Source organism: Syngnathoides biaculeatus, chromosome 4 (genome assembly GCF_019802595.1).
Source record: "Syngnathoides biaculeatus isolate LvHL_M chromosome 4, ASM1980259v1, whole genome shotgun sequence".
NCBI classification, from domain to species: Eukaryota; Metazoa; Chordata; class Actinopteri; order Syngnathiformes; family Syngnathidae; genus Syngnathoides; species Syngnathoides biaculeatus.
The window spans coordinates 21,852,038-21,875,450 of record NC_084643.1 but is presented as its reverse complement, the minus strand read 5'-3'; the positions used below and the strand labels follow the sequence as shown (position 1 = coordinate 21,875,450).

Here is a 23,413-nt window from a genome sequence, read left to right as displayed (position 1 = left end):
TTTTGATGGAGAATTCCAGCCTAGGGGGTAACAAGCTACACACTGCAGTTTTAATCATCCATCCATTTTCTGAGATGTTTATCAGTCAGACGTGTATGTTCCCGCTCGCCATCTCACTCTCAAATCTCCACAGTCGACCACGAAAAATCACGTGCATTAAATTTGCTTCGAGTAGAAATACATAGATATTGAAAGACGTCGCTTATTTTGTGTAGTCTTGACCAATGTACCCTCTAAGCTGCGCCATTGCGCACTTGTCGCACACACTTGGCACACATGAAAACTGATCCAGCGCAGTGAACCACAGCCTGATGTCAGAAGCACACGGTCTATAACAATGAGCTACTGCTCAGCCTACTTCTACTTCCTAGTTTACCTGACACCGCCCCCCTCTACTCTTAAAGGGGTATACTCATAATTACAAATGGAACACACACCCGCAACTTTATACTTGGGGCATGACTGACCACAGCTGTACATTTTTCAAATATGAGTGACTGGTGTCACAAAGGCCGCAGGAGTGCTGGCGCCTATGCCAGCTATCTTCAGGCAGGAGTCGAGGTACACTTTCAACTGGTTGACAGCCAATCACAGGGCACATATAAACAAGCTACCAACCATTCATGCACACGTTCATACCTAAGGGCATCTTAAGAGTCTCAAAATAACCTACCATGAATGTTTTTGGAATGTGGGAGGAAACTGGAGTACCTGGAGAAAAACCCACGCAGGCACGGGGAGAACATGCAAACTCCACACAGGCAGGGCCTGCATTTAAACATCAGTCCTCAGATTTGTGAGGCAGATGCTCTTAAGCAGTCGCCCACCGTGCTGCCCAGGTTTAATCATTCCCCAAAAGCATTTCTCCACTGTATGCTTTATTTCCAAATTTTAAATTATAATGACATTTTGAGCACCAAACACGAAATTACATTAGCTGTTCCGTTCCACATAATATATATTTTTGTTTTACTACAAATTTTGTATGGGTCTGTCAGAGACTCTGACTGAATGCGGGCTTCTGGCTGTACTTTGACCAGGTCTGATCTAAACTTTGTGAAAGCCAAATAGCCATAGTTGAATGATAGATGGTTACACCATGAGGCGTCATTTACAATATTGCTACCGTATTTGTGAGAAGAGAATTTCATAGACGTATATGCGGAGATATTTAGCATCCTCTTTTTTTCCTCAGGAGCAATCTTTTGTCAAATGTATTCTGTGTTCTTCCCCACCCCCTTACTTCCCTGCACTAGCTGTTGTATAGATCTAGAGAGGACATTGACATGTAATCTTTTTTTTTTTTTTTAAGAAAAAAATTGTATTCCATGCGTTTGCTTAATTATACTACAACCCTTTATTGCAGGGTTCGCACGCGGCCCTAAAAGTCCCCAAAAACCCCCAAATTTTCGAAACTGCATTTAGGGGCTCCTAAGTCCTTAAAATCTGCGAAAACCGGTCAAGCCCCTAAAAAGGCCTTAAATTAAAAAAAAAATCAAAGGGAGGACCTCTACCGCCAAAATTCTCCCTAAAAAATAAATCTTTTATTTAAAAAAAAAAAAAAAATAGCTATCCGTCTGGCGTCGAAATCAGACGGAAATTCTCAACGGAAGTCACCGTGTTGACAACTAGTCGCCATCTTGTCGATATTCCATTGTTTCCGTGAGTAGGCATTTCACTTCGTCTTCGTTACGACGTAGCGTAGTTCTTTCATCGATCCAACTTGTATCACGGGGAAGTGCATTTTTCAAGAAGCTTGGGTTGAAAGTAAGGAGTTTAGGAGCTGGGTTTGTCGAGATCCAAAAGATCGGCACATGTTTTACTGCCATCTGTGCAAGCAGAGTTACCATCTTGAAAAGATGGGCGTAAAAGCGCTGGAGTTCCACCGGAAAAACAGGAGACACGCTGATTTGGCAAAGACTCTCATCTTCCGTTGGTATGAATCTGTTTCTAAAATATTGGGATAGTGAAGCATCAACTTTAGGCAGCTGTACTAGCAGTGCATGCACACTTGGGAACGCAATAAAACGCTTACGTTCATAACCGGTTTTAACTGAACAGCTGTAGCAAAAAAACGGTACCATAGTGGTGTTTACATTATTCACCCGCGAGACTTCGTGGGGTGCAGGGTTCCGCACGGACTGTTTTTGTTTTTGCTCTTCCAGAGTGACGTGTTCAGAGTTCCCCCCGTTATGCGAGTAGTGTTTTGATGTCTGCCAATAAAACAAGTTTACTCCCATACTTTGGAGCGTTTCCTTGATGACATGTTTGATGTTTCTTTGATTTAACTGAATGTTCTTTTGAGTCCAACTTTACTCTAACAGCGAAACTTGAAAAAAGTGGAAATGATGTTGAAAAAATATCGCACTGTGGAGTACCGGAACCAGAAGTAATGATTTGAATGAATTTTAACCGATTTCGAAAGTTCGATTACGGTTTCGGTTTTTAAAAACCGAAAACCTGTTATAAGTGGTTATTTGTAACCGGTTGCGATCCCTAATGCGCACCTAGAGTTGTCCAGCCAGATGTCAGGCTTTATGAACGTAGTTCAATACACGAAGACTGACTCGTTAAAGGCAGAGATCGTGTGGACTTTAAAAGTGATCTGCAGCCATTACAGTTACAAATCTTGTGAAAATAATTCAAAAGTTTTTACAGTCATGTTCCCAGACTGTGACATTGCTAAAAACTACCACTGTGGGGAAAGGAAGACTTCGTACTTGGCTACATTTGGCATCGCTGCCCACTTTTCATCTCTACTGCCTCAAAGCCTTTAAAAGCCAGAATAGAGACTGACATATCAACGCTTATTGAGAAGGCTGACAGGCTGTGTGAGGAGGAACAAGAAAAGAGGAATCTGAGGTTTATCGCCGAGGCCAATGCACTCAGAGACAGAGCAAAGGACAAGAGAGCCACTTTGGCACCTCTGCAGCAACAAATAGAGGAGGCACTGGGTAGGCTCAAGGAGCTAGAGTAGGGGTGCTGAAACAGACATCAGTAGAAGACATTTGTGTATATAGTTGCAATTGTAGTTAGAATCTGTTTTTCTGTATACTGTTATGTGAAGACATTGACAATGGTCATATCAATGAGAACTACCACAAGGGGCGACAGGTGATCACTGTCACAGGTATTGAGATACTGGAACATTTGATGAACCAAGAACGGTTGATCTTTTTTCCTTACTCTTGAATTCCCACGATGGCCCTAATTTTTTTCCGTGTCAGCACTAAATTTTTCGTGTCAGCCCCTAAAAAACCCTTAAATTTTTTTGGTCAGTGTAGGAATAATTGTGATCATAATTATCATACATTTGCTTCCAATAAATAAATGCTTTGCTCTGCCCTAGATAACGTGGCAGCCTCGTAGCAGGAGATAGCAAGAAGAAAAACATCTGATCATCAGAACTGTTAGAACTGCTTCCTGTTAAAGAAATGATGACCACATGTATTCAGCAATCTTCCACACATGCACATGAACAAACATTTACACGTTGTTTCAAACTGTTTTGCTTGTCGTCTCCTTTTTGTAACATCCATGTAAATAAGGGGCGTCTCAAAACTAAATAGAGGTACCGAGGAGAGTATAATTAGAGAGTGCAGTGGTGAAATGTATGAGACAGTTTCTCTCCTCGCAAGACTTGAACTGGTGTCTTTGCTTCCTTTTTCGTCCTGTTTAATGAATGTCTGATTGGTGAACCTGACAGTCAGACTGAGTATGAACCCTGTATTGGCTCCATCTTGTTTAAAAATGTTAGTGTTGCCTCACTCTGCATTCATTGCCATCTCTCTCCATTATGCTTTGGATGCTAAGGCAATGCTTGTCCACTGCCATCACAGTCTGTTGCCTCTCAGGATGTTGCAGCACGGTGGGCCATTGTGCTGCCAAAGCCTGGTGTGAAACAGAAGCAGTGGGCGGAAGGAGTGGTGCATGATGGGGCCTGACATTTTCCCTTCTTTTCCAGTGCAAAGTAGTGGCTTTTTAATTGAAAATGGTGGTCTATAGCTATTGTAGTCAGTGAAACTGGACTGCACAAGAAAGATACTTCTATTTGTAGAACCTTTTGAGTTTTTTTTTTTTTTTTTTGGTACGTGGAAACCTTTTTCCATTTTGAATAATACCTGATCATTTTGTAAAAATAGTGTTTCAGATGACTGTCTCATGATGATCAAGCCCAGGCAGTGTGTTGAGCAATTGTCAGGCTCTCTGCTGACCCAGTGAATAACAGCATTATGTGAAGGAGTGATGATAATTTGCCTGGTAGCCTACCTTGTCATGGTTGAGAGACAAACAAATCTATGGAAAACATTTAAAAGAATGGAACCTCTTTTAATAAATAATATCCATCACTATTATTGTAACAGACAATAGGGATGTCCTAATCTAACTTTTTCACTTCCAATCCAACACGATATTGCAGCATTGAATATTAGCCGATTAAAGGTCAAGTGTCATGAAATGGATGATTTTTGGTATATTATTAATGAAAAGCCACAGCCAATATGGTCCCATGTTTTTTTTCACCACAGAACATGATTTTGACGGATACAGCTTTTTGTAACTCTCGCCATGAAAATCCTCTCAAGGGATTTGTTTTCGAGAACAAGCAGGAAGTGACGTACAGTACAGAGGCGCCCCCTCGTGGACTTGTTTGTTTCCATTAGTTTTACCTCCGGGAAGGTAGCTCGTTTTTTCTTCGTGTTAGCCAAAATGCCGGCTCATTGCATTGCTGGACATTGCTTGAACACTCGGGAGAATGGATTTAGCCTTCATAAGTTTGCAAGAGACCCGGTTGGTTGTGAAAAATGGATTGCATGGGTGTAGAGGACGAGAGCTTCGTGGGTTCCAAATAACACGTAGGCAGTAATGCGCCCCGGCTCGACGGTGTTCAACAAGTACTGCGGCGGCTTTGAACATACACCTAAAAGCAGCATGGCTCCGCTCCACCTCCTCCTTATATGGCACCACCAGCGCAGAAATTCACCCACACCGGCTGAGGCGCCGCGTTCGGCGGTCACTGCTTCTGCGAAGGCTGCGCGTTGCCGCGATGGCTCATCTCCGCCGTGGAAGTGGATCGGACGGGGATGGGGTTTGGCCGTGATCGCATATCATCTGAATATGGCTCGAAACAATAGTGTAATATTGCCCCGGTAACTTCACTCGGTTGTGTGGTGTTCTCCTTTTTGAAAAGAGCTTCCGTGTCAGACGGAGCGCGTTTGTCTCCCATAGTTAGGGTGTGCCGCGTGTTTTCATTGGCGAATGTCCGGGTGACGTCACTTACAGAGGATGCAGCAAATATGGCGACCACTTGGATATCGTAGAATGAGACTTCTGCAACTTTGCGCATGGATGACTCGCTCTCCACTCACATTTATTTTTTCGTATGGACATTGAAGTGAATAATGTTATGTGTATTTTTCATTACAATATCTATTTTAGAATGTTTATAGGGATGACACCCGGGCTTTAAGGCAATGTACATGAGAAAATTTGGCATGGTTAAACTTAACTGGCCTGCACAGAATCCTCCCCTAAACCTGATAGACCACTTTTGGGTTGATTTCGAGTGGACAGTGAGCAAGACCTCCTTGTCCAACATCATTTTGTTCCATGCACTGTGTTGTTAAAACAACTTCAATGATTAATAAAATTGTTGTTAACACATAGCTGTTGTGTGTGTGTGTGCATTGGACATAATAATCTGACAACAAAGCCACCATGGTAGATGGTAATTAGTTATTTATAACATGATGATCAGTGATTCTGACTTAAGTATAGAGCCAGCTCTGATCCGTCATTTCCACAGCTCTGCACGACAATCTCTTAATCCAGAGACGTTCGGTGCTGCCGTCTTGTGCTGCTAGTAATTTAGTGACGCTAGCTATCCTGGCTAATCACATTGCAGAGTCGCAGAGCTGGCACTGCAATACTTTATTGGGAATCACACACAGTTTCTAGGTAGGACACACCCTGCTGCATTATTACTGGCTCCAGGACCGATGCTGTTCTGGGCAAACACAGCAATTGCGGTTGTTGGGATATGATAGTCACGGGGCCAGGAGTGGCACATTTTGCATAACTTACCTCAACTTTGTGTGACAAGTATGTGTGTATTTTTTTTTAAATTATTATTATTATTTTTTATCATCAAACAGTACGCATTTAATTTTAACTTTCGAAGACTAATGTTATTGTGGCATCACTCCACCCCCCCCCTCCTCCCCCCACCCCCAGACCACAAGTCAGGAAACACATCACTGGACATTCTGTTGGCTCTGCTGCAGGCAGAAGGAGCCAAAATAGAAGAGGAAACAGAGGTAATTCCATCACCATCTCTATAAATGTGTTGCATTATTCACAGTGAGTAGTAATTCCTCTGTCTGATATTCTCATCTACAAAGTATTTTTCTCAAAAAATTTGGGAGATATAATTGACTTTGCCAGTTCTATTATTGCAACTGCTTAATTCACCTGATATTTTAGTTATGGTTGAAACTAGACGGAAGTTGTTTTTGGTCAAAAGAATTCAAAACCTCTGGTACACATTCATCTTTTTATTTTGTCTAAGTAATTTACAACAGGATGGCACACTAGAGGACTAGCGCTTTTCCATCACACTTCTGAGGACTAGGGTTCAAATCCTCAGACCCAGCTATATGAAGTGTGCATGTTCTCCCTATGCCTGTGTGGGTTTTCTCTGGGAACTCTGGTTTCCTCCCACATTCTAAAAACTTGCATCAATTGGATACTCTAAATTGCCCATAGGTGTGAATGTGAGTGTAAAGGACTTATTTTTTTGTTTCTATGTGCACTGCAATTGGCTGGTAACCAGTTCAGGGTGTACCAGGGCTCCTGCCCGAAGATAGCTGGGATAGGCTCCAGCACTCCTTTGACCCTTGTGAGGATAAGCAGCTCAAATTATGGATGGATGAATAATATAGAACAGCTGATACTGCATAGATGGGAATTTTTTTTTTTTTTTTTTTACCGAGACAATCTCTGCTTTACCAATTTCTTTGTTGGATTTTACATGTTGCACTAAAATGTCTATTTTACTACTGTAGAATATGGCTGATTCTTTCCTGGATGGTGACATGACCCTGGAAGCCTTCATTGATTCCTACCAGAACCAGAGGAAGTTGGCGCACTTGAGAAGGGTTAAGATTGAGAAGCTGCAGGAGATGGTGCTGAAGGGTCAGCAGCTTCCACAGGCTTCAGTATCTACCTCCCGATCTCAGGATATGTCAGCTGGAGCCAGACCCTCATCCTCCCTCCTCACTGAGGCAGGCAGTGACTCATCCCCTCTTGTTCAACCCAGAAGGAAGCCTCCTCCTCCCCCAGCCCAGACAGCCCCACTGCTAAATCCAGCTCCAACTGTTCCCCCCCAGCCTTCGACCTACTATGCTGTTTCACCATATCCGCCAATTCCTCCCAGAACGGGCCAACCCTATCCAAATGTTTCATCAGGCTATCCTTTCTTAGGACAATATCCACCTGCTTTGCCACAGAGAACCCCCTCTCGTGTAGCCCCGCAGCCTGGCTTCATCATTCAGTGAAAAATAGCCATTGCCACCGAGGAGTTAAGTGTGTGCTAAGGACACTTCACTACTGGAACTCTTGAACAATTTTACGTGGCATTTGCCATCTTTATGACAGACCAGAAGGCAGACCAGCAACATCTGCAATACCAACATTTAGCTGATGTCTATCTGTAATTGTGGGGATATGTGTGTACCTCTTCACTCACCACTCCCACCCATCAACACTCCAAACAACTACAACAAAATATGGCAATTTCATCCTGGCCTCCAGTTGGCCCTAATCTTCATAGAGGCAACGCCCCGTGTAGCCTCTGAATGACGCAAGCTGTAGTGTGTGGGCTATTGAGTTTGTCATCTATTAGCACTTTTTGTCCATATTAAGTACCATTAGCTCTTTAAGTCTGTTTTGGTCTCTCCACTCTCCCTGCATGTTCCTGAAACTTCAATGGAACTCGGGAGGAAAGTAGGTTTTACTTAGTCGTTTTCCAGTTGCAGCATACTAATATTATTGGTTGTGTGTATGCAAACAAAGACCATATTTACTGTGTTTTGACAAAAATATCATTTCCCAGAGTATATTCAGGGGGAAAGCATATATGCTGTGACTTATTTTTATACATGTTCACATGGTACATAGAAAATCACCTAATTTCAGCATCATTTTATTCAATAGTACTTAATAGATTCATGTACAACAGTCTAGACTGATGAACACTTAAAGAAAAACCTTGTTTGATGAATCAAAATGCAGTGTCTCTCAGAAGGTCCAGACCTGCCTTATTCAAGAGGGCTGACTTTTGCATGTAGTCCAAAATCAGGGCAGATGTCAAAAGGGACTTGACAAGATGGGTGGCTGAACTATTAGAATTAATAATTTAGGCTTGTGAGCCAAGTCCAAGGTGAAGGATTTGTATATTGCCATACAGTACAGTTTGTTTGTGTGTCTTCTCTGGATTCATGTTGTGTGGAGCGCTTTGCGTCACTCTTGTCTTCTCTTGCTTGGTCTGGAGCTTCTTCCAACAATTCAGTTGACCCCACCCAAAAGTAAGTTGATCTCAAACATGTGCTTGTTTTCTCACACGCGCAGCGTGAGGCCAAAGACTTCATGCATCTCTGTTTGACTTTTTTTTTTTTTTTGCAAAAGTAATCCTTGGTCATATTGTCTGTCTTGTGTTTTATGTGTATCAAAACATTTTTCTCATGCAAAGCCGACTTCTTCAAGAGGGACTTGCAAGACAAGCCAAGCTTTGGAATTCATCTTTTTGTGGTGTATCCAGAACAACACTTTTCACCTTTTACTGCTGTTCCTGTGCACTGTTGAAGAGCCATGAGTGCCTATACGTGTAGTGGCGTTGTCCACGTCCTGCTGACTGCGCTTTCTTTAGTTTCCTCATGGACTTGGCCACGTATGGGAAATTTGATTAGTTCTTCTTAAAAGAGCAGCTTTGTAACTCAAGTCCGTCGGTGTTTGCTCTCACAAGAAACAGGAAGCCAGAGCATAGCGGCTGTGCCAGTGTGACATCCTTAGGCTTTGTGCCTACTGGTGCTTGTGACCATTCTTTCCACATTGTGTTGAGATATGTCTGGCGTGACTTCAAATATGTTTGCATGTTTTTTTGTTTTTGTTTTTTGTTTTTGACCCCGTTTGTGAAATTACAGGGCTTTGAAATGTCATGTTAGTTGTATTTACATAAGAGTATAAAGATTACAGATTTGAAAGCTAAATCTTCAATGACTTGTGAAAAAGCATTTGTAATTAATACTGGATAATTATTTTGTGCATGGCGTTTGTGCTTTGTCAAAAAAAAAAAACCCTCCCTTTAATAGTTCTTTTAGCTGCTGTTCAGCTGACCTGATACCCGCTCCCATGGTTTTATGTGGTTGGTGATATTTTGTGTACCGTTTAGGTGTTTACTTATTCTGAATGTTTAGGTGGAATTGTATGCTATTTTCAAGTTCAATAAATCCAGAATTTTTGTATCAGTTTTTCTCATTAAGACATGCCATTGAGCACCTAATTTCACGTGTCGAAAGTGGGTATCGCACAGTAATTTTACATTGAACAAGACTGCCATCTCGTGTCCTGGGATGAAAATTCATTCTGTCGAGAAAACTGCTGGTGAAAAATCGTTGCTGTGATACGTAATGGTTTATACGGTCATGCATATAACTTTGAAATGGTATGTGTCATATTTAAAGGACTTTTTTCTCTGTCATGTATTAATCTTAACTTGAAGAAAATGCCCCTCCTAACATTTTGAATGGAGTGGAAATCTGTTCACGTCAAATCGATCTACGTGCGAAATGTGGGAACATTTTATTTAGATATTGAGTTATAGGATAAACTATACGAACCGTATGGTGCATCATTGTTCGTCATGGTAAGTAGTCAACAAAAATCAACCCTGGATCTTATAACTCCTTCTTTTTAGCAGACAGTTTATTGCTCAAAATTTGACTCTGTAAATTACGGACGTTTGACTTTCAGGATAAATTTAAGTCCGCATTTAATATGCACAATACATATGAACATTCTTGGTGACACACAAACTTAATTTGACTTTATCCTGAATTTCTAAATTGCACCTCGGGGTGTTGTGTGCCCAACCCTCCGGCTCGCACGCTGGTTACCCTCCTTGGTCTGTTACAAGAGCGGGCTGCTGACATTGCCGTGGACCCTTGACGGTCGATTCGTAAGCCAGTCTCCACCCATGCAGCGAGCGTCTGGTAGCCGGACCTGAAGCCATAGGACCCGGCTGGGCACAGCCTGAATGGGTAGCGTGGGTCCCCCTTCCAATTAGCTCTCCACCTGTGGAAGGTGCCATAAGGCGCGGGTGAGGTGTGGGCTGGCAGGGACCTGGGGAATCTGATCCTCAGCTTCAGAAGTTGACCCTCGGGACGTGAAATGTCACCTCACTGGTAGGGAAGAAGCCCGAGCTGGTGTGTGAGGTTGAGAATGTCCGACTATACATGGTGGGCTTGTCTGCACACACTGCATGGGCTCGGTACCAGTACTCTTGAGTGGAGTTAGACTCTCCCACTATGGAGTTGCCCACGGTAAGAGACTCCGAGCAGGTGTAGGTATACTTATTCTGGTCCACCATCTGGTGTCTCGGGGGTGGGGCAAGCAGAGGACCATCAACACTGTATAGTAGGGATGGGGTACGCTGACCTCGACTTAGGACATTGTGAGTCAGTGGAAGAATGCTCCGAAGACTTCCAATTCCACCAACACGCCTTCTCATGAAGAAGCAGAGTCTGGGTTCTCTGAGGTGGGCTCTCCTATCTCTGAGGCCACCAAGGTTGTTAAAAAGCTGCTCTGTGGCAAGGTCCGGGGAATGGATGATATGCGCCTAGAGTAGTGGTTCCCAAAGTGGGGTTCACGTACCCCCAGGGGCTGAAGAATGTCTTTCCTGGGGGTCCGTGACACGATGTCTGAGATAGAGTAATAATAAAATGTTTTTCTGAAGAAAAGAACAAAAAAGTTTTTTTTTCCTTCTGTCTTGCTATGTCTCACATCCTATCTATCCTATTTTGACCCTAGCCCAGATGAATGATTCAGGCAGCGCCACGCTCCAGCCCTACAGTGCCGGTAGCTTACATTACATTATTTGCAAAACCTAAGGTTGGGGGTCTGAACTTTTTGAATGACTCACTGGGGGTCCGGGCCCAGGTTGACTTTGGCAACCACTGTCCTAGAGGGTCTGGATGATGTGGGGCTGTCCTGGTTGTCGTGCCTCTGCAAGATCACATGGACATTTGGGACAGTGCCTCTGGGATGGTGGTCCCACCTTTTAGGAAGGAGGACCAGAGGGTGTGTTCCAACTACAGGGGATCACACACTTTAGCCTCCTGGTAAACTTTATTCAGGGGTACTGCAGACGAGGGTCCATCGGAAAGTCTGACAAATTCAACTGGAGCAGTGTGGTTTTCATCCTGATCCTGGAGCAATGGACTAGCTCGACACCCTCGGCAGGGTCCTTGAGGGTGCACCGGAGTTCGCCAACAGTAAACGTGTTTTGTGGACTTGGAGAAGGCATTCAACTGTGTCCTTTGGGGAGTCATGTGTGAGTATGGAGAGTATGGAGTAGCGAACTCTCTGATATAGGCTGTTCGGTCCCTGTACGACGGTGTCAGAGTTTGTAAGACAACTTGTTTCTGGTGAGGGTTGAACTCCTCCAAGGCTGCCCTTTGTCACTGATTCTGTTCATAACTTATGGACAGAATTTCTTGGCACAGCTGAGGTGTAGTGTGGGTCCAGTTTGATGGCCTCTGTATTGTATCTCTGCTTTTTCCAGATGATGTGGTTCTGAAGCCTTCATCAAGCTGTGAAATACAACTCACACAGCAGAGTGTGAAGCGGCTGGATGAAAACCAGCACCTCCAAATTTGAGACCATGGTCCTCAGTCGAAAAAGTGTGGCGTGGCCTGGCCTCTTGAGGTCAGGGATGAGGTCCTGCTCCAAGTAGAGAAGATCAAGTACCTTGGGATCTTGTTCACGAGTGAGGGAAGAATGGACCGGGAGATCGACAGCCGGATCGGTGCAGCTTCTGCAGTGATGCGGACTTTATCTGTCGTTGTGGCAAAGAATGCACTAAGCCGAAATGTGAAGCTGTTAATTTACTGGTCCATCTATGTTCCTACTCTCACCTAAGATCACGAGCTGTGGGTTGTGACGGAAAGAACAACATCCCGGATAGAAATGGCCAAAATGAGTGCAACAATGAAGAAACAGCAAGATGAGACCCTGCAGTTCAGCGAACTCATCCTGTGTTTCCACTGGAAAGCAAGGACAGGAGACACAACATTTGTTCTGGTACTCTGTCTTAAAATGGATTGCCAGCTAGAACATCAGAGCAAAGACTGCTGTGGGTGGCATGGTTATGCTAAATTGATTAGCGATCACCCTTCCAGGCACCCTCAGCCCTGGTCCTCTCCTACTCACTCAAAGGGATGCTGTTTGGGCGACTGGGTCGGGACACAGAATGGGATGAGAGCGACATCTACTGGCGATGGAGCGCCACAGCAGAGGTGTGTCTTCCTTCATAACAATAGGAGAGCTTGACAAAAATGTAATTTTGTGAACACTAGAATGACCACCGTTGGTGACTGGATTGCTGGAAACTTCAATGTATGTTGGAAGGTTTATGGATGTGGTGAGGGAGGACATGAGGGCAGTTGGGGTTAGAGAGGAAAATGCAGGAGATAGGCTAAGATGGCAAAAGATGACACGCTGTGGCGACCCCTAACGGGACAAGCCGAAAGGAAAAGAAGAAGAAGTGAGAAAATCGCGACAGTCTAAAGCCATATAATATAATAGTATAATAATAGAGATGACCAATTTGCTGGTCATCAGTAGATAAAAAAAGCTCTCTTCTGAGACCCCAAAACTGATGTTTTATATTTATATATCCACTGGTTTAAACCAAATTAATCTTAAAATGAAAGTAAGGATCCAAGAAGTATGGTCTGGCGGCTGGTTCGAGCGTGCAGGGTGTGAAAACACCCATTTGTCCCTTCTTCGGGGATGAAAAGGCCTGAGCCACGCTTTGTCGGGGTTTTTGTTTTTTGAATAGAAAGTTGAATAGATGTGCATTCAAAAGTGAAGCGACTAACAAATCTATATCACCTGTAAAAGTTAAATTGCATTTTCAATAAGTTTCCTTCGGTTTGGAATCCTAAAATTTCACCCGAAACCCGAGTTCGTAAACGCATAGCTTTTGTGAATGCACCCCTAACCCACGTGTCACGTTTCCATAGTCACGTCACAGCGGCTCCACCATGTTGTAGGAAATCCACCGCTGCTCCACACTGTCAGATTACACTTTAATCTGAGGAGGAGGAGGAGGAGGATACACTGTCAAGACGAGCTCTCTATCTTGGAACGATTTTACGTTTTAAAAAATGTGCTACGACAAGGTTGTCATTTTCCTGCAGGGAACGACGTGTACGTAGAAGATGAACCTTCAGTCTTCATTTGCTGGCTGTCCAATTCTCTTACTTACCACTACATAAAAATGTTAGCTGGCTAACTAGCAGAAATAGAGGAACTAAATCGGATTATTTTGTAACGGCGGCGCCCTTCGCTCTAGGTAATATCCAGGTATTTTTGGTTTGCAATAGTTGACAGCGATTGCAAACTAACGGGAGCTCGCTCTTCGTGTTTATATGCTTCTGTTCCTGCAAACATTTACATACCGTAATTATTCTCCAACACTAATGTTGCTGCAAGTAGGCTAACACACCACAAAGAGCTGGAGCTCCTTCCCCTGTCTTATATTTTCTTTATTTCTTTTGTTACTGTGTTTTGGGGAGGGGGGGAACACAAATCTGGATTTAGACTGAAAATCAAGACCACGAAACCGATGTGCTACTTTGTATCAAGCTAGCCGAGGGTGAACAGTATAATATTTCAACTGCCAAATACAAGCGAAGCGAAGATGTCAGGAAAAGATAAAGATAAACCAGAGAAACAGTCCACAACGGAGCGGCTCGTTAAAGGTAAGTGATTGTCCTCACTTACACGTCAACTATTTCATGTGCACTGCGTGTTGCTTTTTGATTTATTTACATGAACCGCTCCCTAAAAAGGTCTGCAGAGCTCAGTACACCCTGTAATGACAAATGAGTAACACATTTAAGGTCTGTACAAATCCCTGGACCATCAATGCAGATACTGAAAAGAATCGGATTTGAATGAAACACATTTTCATTTCTGCAGTTATTTTGTCCATGCATATCTGGCATTGTAGTATAAATCAAAGGCGAGTCACAGTCCTATAATCGGTGCTCACTGTCCTTGAGATTTTGGAGACTTGAATACCTAATTCTTCGGGGCCTCGCTCACTCATGGGAATACCCAAGATCTGATCAGGTTGCTAACAGAACTTGAGAAGATGGATTCTTTCACCCTAAAGTCCTGATGCTTCATTGAGCAGACAGGACACTATTTGTTGTGTCTACCCAAGACGGGGCAATGCCAAGGCTGAAGTAACTCCCATGAGATAGAACCCAATTTAACTTGGGTCACCAGAACAAATAGAGAAAGTACACACACCCCACATCCTTTTCTGTCTGCAAGGGCACTCTGAGAGTGTTCTGCCAGGGGACTGGAATGCTGAAGTGTGAGCCAGTAGAGAGTGACTGAGTTAATTGTGGAAAGAATCTCCCCGGTGATCTTCCCAACATGGCCAGCTACATGCTGGTCAGAGAGAACAGCAACTTGAGAAGGGAAAGGGGTGACATTATTTAGGACGAGTTTCTGATTCGGGGAAAGCCCCAGACCAATGTTTTCAATTAAAATGGGATTGCCATTAAATCCATCATTATACAATGCAATCTGGGTCTCATATTTCGGAAGTGGCTGCGTGGATTTGCTCCTGTAACTAGGGGCTTTAAATCCAAGTTTACATCATGTTAGTGTAGTTTGGTTCCGTTTACTGTGGTCCAGTTTAGAACTGTAAACCCCCAACCTTGTTTGCGCTTGACACTGCAGGATGTGTACAGCAGATGTAACAGTAGCAGCAGCTATGTAATTAGTGTGATGCCATACCAGTGTAACCTACAATGAATTAACAAAGAATAGAAATGTGACACCTTGAACAAAGGCGCAAGCCTGGAAGACATTCGTTGTTTGGTTTTTATTTTTCATTATGTGTGGCATCTCTTCAAGGAGAAGAAGTATTTTGCCAGCGAAAAGGAGCATCTCTCCTGATTTCATTTCCAATATTACACAGGAGCGACTTTTTTTAAATAGTGGCTGCTGTGTGTCATTAGCTTTAATGTTAGTAGGACCTGATGGATAAATTTTTTAAAGCAGTCTGATTAACAAAAGAAAAAAAAATCAGATGACAAAGCAATTCCCCAATTATCCATCCATCCATCCATCCATCCATCCATCCATCCATCCATCCATCCATCCATCCATCCATCCATCCAGTTTCTTCCGCTTATCCGAGATGTCCTAAAAGGCTTACAGCAACAAATATGAGTTACAGGCAGAACATTTGAGTGTTTTACAATACTTTTCCATTTAGTGTTTAATTTCACAACAGAGGAATTTTAAAGTATGAACATGCAAAAAAAGTGTTAAGAAGTAATTTATCTTAATGTTAAATCACATTTGTTTTTGTGTGTCCATTTGTTATGGTGATTGTTAATTGTTATTTTTCATCCTGGATGTTTGTTATGGTGATTGTTAGTTATTTTTCATCGTGGATGTTTTTTTTTTTTTACTCAATTTCCTGTGTTGTTGTTTGCTTGAATGTCATTATCATTGTCTTATGTTGTAATATGTGAGTGTAGAAAATAAAAATCTGCAAAAGTTTGGCAGATTTTTTGTTAATTCGAAAAGGCTAATATCAGTTGTTTAAAATTCACTGTTTGATTGGTCCCGCCTACTATGAAAGATACTAGAAAGCAGTCACTCTCATTTGAAAAATGTATGGGTGTGGTCCACCAGCCATGCCCGCTGATATAAAGTTACGGGTGAGGTCCACCAGTCATGCCCGCAATATAAAGTTGCGGGTGTGTGTTCTGTTTGTAATTATGAGTGTACCCCTTTAAGAGCCAAGGGGGGCGGTGTTAGGTAAACTAGGAAGTAGAAGTACGCTGAGCGGCAGCTCGTTGTACAACAAGACCATGTGCTTCCGTGTTAAAAAATATAAAAGACGTCAGGCTGTGGTTAACTGCACAAGTCGCTTATTTTATGTTGACTTGACATTAATTTACGTGTTTATTTGATTAACATTGTTAACTAAACAAACCTGCTCCTAAACAGTCAGTCTTAACCCGGAAACAGGAAATGCAAGTTAACCGTACTGAGCATGTCCAAATTCAGTTACACCAGGGGTGCTCAACGTGTCAATCGCGAGGCAGTTTTGGTTTATCTTGTGATGGCATGCCCAAAAAAAAAAGACATTAGACTATCATCCACCTCGTCGCTTGATTCAGGTGTGGCCAATACGTCAAGCGCACGCACATAAAGGTGCATTCTAGCAACCCGGCCTCCTATTTACGGCTGTCGCGGCGATGCGCACGTGCATTCCCTAACTCCCCACCCGCTACTACTATATAAGTATGAGATTGTGATTTACGTTGACTTCACCTATATTCTAATTTATCTCATTTTCCCCATGGTACGCGTTATCTTGAAGTTGAAAACTTTTCCCCTCTACATGCGTTAGGAAGATATAGATCATCTACTGCTATTTTACATCACGATTGGCGACAGGAATGTTTGTTCCAATGTATCGCTAGCTTGTTGCCTCTAATGCCGATTATGTTGAACTAAACTTTCAAGATTCTCAAAACATTGCAAGTACAGACCGTGTTTATTCCTTGACAGGCCAGTTCATTTAACTTTTCTTCAGATTAAGTTTCTCAGATCAAGAATTTTTATTGATGAAAAATTTCAAATACCGTTTTATATCATGTTCTACTAATATCAGTTGACATTGGAGATTATCATTTCTGAGATTGAAATTTTTGTTTTCTATTTTAGTTATGTATTTGTTGATTTCATTTTTAATTTACAGTTATGTTATATTAATCCAGTAAATTATTTTAAGGTCTTCAGGTTCCATCCCTAATCACACCCGCAACCTTATCTGCGAGCATGACTAACCGCACATGTACAATTTTTCAAATGTGAGTGAGTGGTGTACTGTGCCAAAGTGAAGGAGACCAAACTTTTTAAGGGGAAAATTATTTGCATTATAAAAATAGGACTTATTAATTACTTCTATGCAAATAGTTGGGGTGCTTGCTACCCAACAAGAGTGAAATTAAATCTGCGAGTGCCTGGGATTGGACCAGCAGTAGAGGGGAGCAAGGTTAGCAGTGGCTCATTTTCACGAGACAAGACCGTGCCCTGAACACAGGCTGAATTTTATGGGGCTTAAAAGTTTAGTGTAATGTGTACTGTAATTTGTGGTCCTTCTTTTGACAAAAATTAAATCTCTAGTTTTATCTCCGGGTTAATCTTGTTATAAGTGGCGGTTGTAGGTAGGGTGTGAGTGTTTGGAGTGGGGCCCTTCACACTGTGGCTGGACCCCATTGTGCCCCCCTGTTCCAAAGCATTATTAAACAGTACTGTAGAAAGACCGCAGCATCAGGAGCACATGCACACTAAATACGCACTTGCCGCATTATGAAAAAAGGCAAGGATTACTCCACAGAGTAGCACCTACACTTAAGGTACAACGAAAGCGAAAACCAACAGGTGAGTGAAACAGACAACTATCCATTGGGTAAAACACATGTACACACAAACACTCATGCATACACACACACACACCACACACACACACACACACACACACACACACACACACACACACACACACACGTCTAACATTACAATGGTCACCTAATTACTGTATATACAACATGCCTCTAGGCATGCCGGGTATTTTCTGTTCACTTCTCTGGTGCTACAGTACGTAGTGCATATGTAATGTATGTACAATAACAATTATATATACAGTATATACCGACACAAAGGGCAGAGCAAACTTGTGTCATGTTGGTTAAGTTTAATATTCTAGTAGGTTCCTTTACTGGATTTAGTCAAAAACTGCCGCACACCACAGATGCATTATTTGCCTTGAGGATACTCGTGGAAAAGTACAGAGAAGGAAAGAAGGAGCTACATTGTGTCTTTGTAGACCTAGAGAAAGCCTATGACAGAGTACCAAGAGAGGAACTGTAGTACTGCATGCGCAAGTCTGGTATGGCAGAGAAATATGTTAGAATAGTACAGGATGATGGCAGCAGAACAGCGGTGAGGTGTGCCTTAGGTGTGTCAGAAGAATTTAAGGTGGAGGTAGGACTGCATCAGGGGTCTGCGCCAAGCCCCTTCCTGTTTGCGGTAGTAATGGATAGGCTGACAGATGAGGTTAGACTGGAATACCCTTGGACCATGATGTTCACAGATGATATTGTGATATGCAGTGAAAGCAGAGAGCAGGCGGAGGAACAATTAGAAAAATGGAGGCACGCACTGGAAAGGAGAGGAATGAAGATTAGCCTAAGTAAAACAGAATATCTGAACACGAATGTGATGGGCGAAGGAGGAGGAGTGAAGCTCCAGGGAGACGAGATAGCGAGGGTGGATGACTTCAAATACTTGGGGTCAACAATACTGAGCAATGGAGAGTGTGGTCAGGAAGTGAAGAAACGGGTCCAAGCAGGTTGGAACAGCTGGCGAAAGGTGTCTGGTGTGTTATGTGACAGAAGAGTGTCTGCTAGGATGAAGGGCAAAGTTTACAAAACAGTGGTGAGGCCGGCCATGATGTACGGAGTAGAGACGGTGGCACTGAGGAACAACAGGAAGCTGAACTGGAGGTGGCAGAAATGAAGATGTTGAGGTTCTCGCTCGGAGTGACCAGGTTGGATAGGATTAGAAATGAGCTCATTCGGGGACAGCCAAAATTGGATGTTTTGGAGACAAGATTCGAGAGAGCAGACTTTGATGGTTTGAACATGTTCAGAGGCGAGAGAGTGAGTATATTGGTGGAAGGGTGCTGAGGATGGCGCTACCAGGCAAAAGAGCGAGAGGAAGACAAAGAAAAGGTTTATGGATGTGGTGAGGGAAGACATGAGGGCAGTTTGGGTTCGAGAGGAAGATGCAGAAGATAGGCTAAGATGGCAAAAGATGACACGCTGTGGCGACCCCTAACGGGACAACCGAAAGGACAAGAGATGAAGAAGACCTTGGAAACGATGGTCCAGCTCTTTTCAAGTCATTGACCAAGTCCTGTCGTGTAGTCGGGGCGGATTCCTCACCTTTCTAAGCTTCATTGAGACGCCACAAGATGATATCTGCGTGGGGCTCCAAGTGTCCAAGTGGGGTGGAACAGTTGGCGGACGGTGTCTGGCATTCTCTGTGACAGAAGAGTCTCCGCTAGGACGAAGGGCAAAGATTATAAAACAATGGTGAGGCCGGCCATGATGTACGGATTAGAGACGGTGGCACTAAAGAAAAAACAGGAACCAGAACTGGAGGTAGCAGAAATGAAGATGTTGAGGTTCTCGCTCGGAGTGAGAAGGTTAGATAGGATTAGAAATGAGCTCATTGGAGTAACAGCAAAAGTTGGATATTTTGGAGACAAGGTTCGAGAGAGCAGACTTAGATGGTTTGCCAATGTTCAGAGACAAGAGAGTGAGTATATTGGTAGAAGGGTGCTGAGGATGGAGCTGCCAAGCAAAAGAGCGAGAGGAAGACCAAAGAAAAGGTTGATGGATGTTGTGAGAGAGGACATGAGGACAGTGGCTGTTAGAGAGGAGGATGCACAAGACAGGCTTAGATGGAAAAAGATAACATGCTGTGGCGACCCCTAACGGGACAAGGCGAAAGGTAAAGAAGAAGAAGAAAGAAATAAATAAAGTTGCCATCTACCTGGCAAGAGGCATTCAGCACCATGAAAATATAACTATCTAGGAAATAAAAAAAGGTTGTTGGGCAACTCTATGAGTTATATATGTCACACCAGGCTTTGTCAGGTTTAGTTGATCTCATTCTTTGGGGTAATGCAAGTTAACCTTTGCATTACACAAAACCAAGCAACCCCGCAGCAGTAGTAAATCCATCCATCCATCTACCCATCTATTTTCTGAGACGCTTATCCCCATGAGCGTTGTGGGAGTGCTGAAGCCAATCCCAGCTAACGTCGGGCAGGTTGCCAGGCAATCGCAGGGCACATGGAGTCAGACAACAGTCGCACTCACAACCACACCTGGGGGCAATTTAGAGTCTCCAATGAATGCATGTTTTTGGGAGGTGGGAGGAAACCAAAGTGCCCACAGAGAACCCACGCAGCCATGGGGTGAACAGGCAAACTCCACACAGGTCGGGCCGGGATTTGAACACCGGTTCTCAGAACTGTGGGGCCAAGACTCTACAGATGCTGCACCGTGCCGCTAGTAGTAAATAAAAAAAATTACAATAAAAATTATAATAAATGTTATAGATTGGGTTCCTTACATGTCATGTATTCCTCACTATTTCAACTTTGGTGCCTTTTAACATAGGAATATGTGCTATGTAATGTGTACAAGATGTCTAGCTTTGGCTAATTAATAGTCTTAGCTCATACTCAGACTTTAGAATGAAATTAAAGAATGTCACAAATACAATATATAGGTACAGTTTATTAATGCAATGAATAAATATAGTGAAGCAATTTGGACAATTGTATGTATGTATGCATGCGTACATGTTGATAAAGCTTTGCCCCTATGCCAAAATCCCTGGCCCTAGCCCAACCCCCCAGTAAAATTGGTCTAGAACCGCCACTAATCTAGTATTTTTTTTTTTTAAAGAAAAGATGCAGAAGTAAGAAATGACCTTGATCATTTTATCAGTTTTTTTTCTTTTTTCCCACTCTTTTCATTAAAAGCACCATGCTTGTGTTTTTCAGTTACACTTGACAGAAGCTGCTATTCCCTGTCAAATAGTTTCAGACATTTATTTCTTCCTCCCCCCTCCATTACACCACAGTTTGCCATTTACAATTTCTAATGTATTCACTAATGTTTGAACTACAATACAATCTCTTTAGGACGAGACCTGCAGGTGTCCAAAAGTTGTTGAAGATGATCTTTCGCAGTCTGTAATAAAATAAAAGAGGCCATAAGAGCGTATTTTGCTCGGTACCGCCATACCACGTTTGACTGACAGAGAAGAGAAATATACCCAAGCATTGCCTAATTACCGTGGAAGGATAATGCATTCACTGATAATTAGAGCAATCTGAAGTGGGTTTTTGTAATTCACCCAGCCAGTCTGCGCCATTCTTCTCCACCCAGCCACATCGTGATAATTCAATACTGTGTATCATATTGATTTAGAAACAATAGCGAACATATTCTAGGCACTGGCTCATAACACTGGCCAAACACTCTTCACGGTGAGCATGATGGTAGTGATAGTAGTGCCTTTGTTTCTTAAGTCGTTTGTTGTCATGCCAGACGGCGTGGGTGTTGATGCAGTGCAGCAGTCGCCCAATGCGTGTCTGTCGTTTTGAAGAGTTCATCAAACATAAATGCTAATTAAACCAGGCGCTTACTAATAAAACACCCAGCTCGGGGCGGTGGTACCTCTTTATTTTTTAACAAAACATTTTTCCTCACATGGGATGCAAAAGCTTACTTCACCCCATTTGAGAGACCAAACATTCGTGCTTATGTTTTTCCCCCCGCTCTCTGTTTGAATGAAGTGCTGCTGTTCAATGACAGACAGGTCTACAACTCTATCTGTGTTTGAACAGGTTGCTCTGGCCACATTTGGTGCCAGACCTTGCATTTATCTTTTCTGTTTACTATTGTGTGTGTGTGTTTTTGTGTTCTAAATGGTCAAATGCTCATAAGTGTAGTCACCATATCTGCTGCCTTAGATGTTGCAGTGTTTACTTGTGTCAAGACCACCATGTATCTTTTTCCATTAAAAAAAAAAAAAAAACTGTTACGTTGGTTTATGCTTTGATTGCATTGGTGAGTTCCATCAAAATTTAGTCCATGTTTTTATTGCTATTATTTGTTTGTTAACTACGCGTAATAGATTTTTTTAAACAACTATTAAGGGCATTCCCCCAGTCATTTTCTTTGTGATAATTATTCATCTATTTAAAAAAAAAAAACTGTCTCGAGTGTGTCAGGGCTTTTAAGTATACAACCCTGGAATCTGGAAGCCTTTGCTAATCGAGGCTTTACCTAATCTGTTCTTAAGGCATGCACCACCTCAGCTTATGGCTCTCTTTATGGCCGTGCCTTGTAGGCTGAAGAGCACTTACTGTTTATTTATACTGCACCGGTCAAAACATCTTTCTTCAAAAAGTCATGAAAAAAATAGTTCTATACAGGATTACATTACTAAATTCTGAATATTTTCTCTCTCTCTCTCTCTCTCTCTCTCTCTCTCTCTCTCTCTCTCTCTCTCTCTCTCTCTCTCTCTCTCTCTCTCTCTCTCTCTATATATATATATATATATATATACAGTCAGGGCTTGGAATTTTTAAAATTGCAAGTTTTTTTGTTTATTCTTGTATAATCTCAGTGTCCAGCTCACAAAACCCTCAAAATCAGTAATAATAATAAAAAAAAAAGAATACTGTGAGGAAACCAGACCATATTTTGCAGGCCATTCTGTAAATGTTTCAGACAGCCAGACATTTTATCGACTAAACTCAAAGGTTTCCCAAGGTGTCATTCAATTGCTTCAGTTTGGTTCAATTGTCACAGTTGGGTTCAGTATGTAGAAGACTGCTGACTTGCTAACTGGCCAGAAGACCATCATTGGTAAAAGAATTCAAAAATTGATCAGAGATCCGGAAAAACTGGAATGAAACAGGAGTCACAGCTTCAAAAACTACCACATTCCGGGACAGCCGGTAGATGGGCTAGAGCTTTTGGGTTCCTTTGGTCAAGCTGCTTCTGAGCCAACGTAGGAAGCATCTCCAGTGGGCCAAAGAGAAGAAGAACTAGACCAGGGGTTCCCAATACATTGATTGCGATCTACCAGTCAATTATCATCCATCAAGGTGTCGTCAGCACATTGATTGCACATGTTAATTGACTGACAGACGGTTTGACCAATCCTGGCTTCTTTTGAAGTTTCACTGCGCATGTGCCCATAAAGGGGTGTTCTACCAAGCTGCCGTCATATTTACTATCTGGTTGTTGCTTTGTGTGTGTGTGCCTGTGTGTCTTTCATTCGGTAATCAAGGTTCAAGGCTTTGGAGGAAGACTGGTTAAGAACAGAGGCCAAACTGCTTGATATCCAATGTGAAATATCCACAGTCATTGATGATTTGGGGTGCGATATCCAGTGCAGGTGTTAGTAAACTCTGCATTCTTAAATCCAAGATCACTGC

At 42.7% G+C, this 23,413-nt stretch overlaps 2 protein-coding genes across 3 annotated transcripts in view; both read left to right on the top strand.

The window, feature by feature from the left end:
- The window catches only part of vps37ba (VPS37B subunit of ESCRT-I a), a 25,992-nt gene extending 16,471 nt beyond the window's left edge, over window positions 1–9,521 (top strand). Inside the window, exons 3-4 of the mRNA XM_061817515.1 lie at window positions 6,235–6,317; window positions 7,065–9,521. Coding sequence (XP_061673499.1) covers window positions 6,235–6,317; window positions 7,065–7,556 — 575 coding nt within the window. The 3' untranslated portion in view covers window positions 7,557–9,521. The remainder of the gene's footprint in view (window positions 1–6,234; window positions 6,318–7,064) is intronic.
- Window positions 9,522–13,303: 3,782 nt separating this feature from the next.
- ppp3cca (protein phosphatase 3, catalytic subunit, gamma isozyme, a) overlaps window positions 13,304–23,413 on the top strand; it is a 49,665-nt gene continuing 39,555 nt past the window's right edge. For both annotated transcript variants that reach the window (XM_061816687.1, XM_061816685.1), the window contains exon 1: window positions 13,304–14,042. In XM_061816687.1, coding sequence (XP_061672671.1) covers window positions 13,982–14,042 — 61 coding nt within the window. In that variant the 5' untranslated portion in view covers window positions 13,304–13,981. The remainder of the gene's footprint in view (window positions 14,043–23,413) is intronic.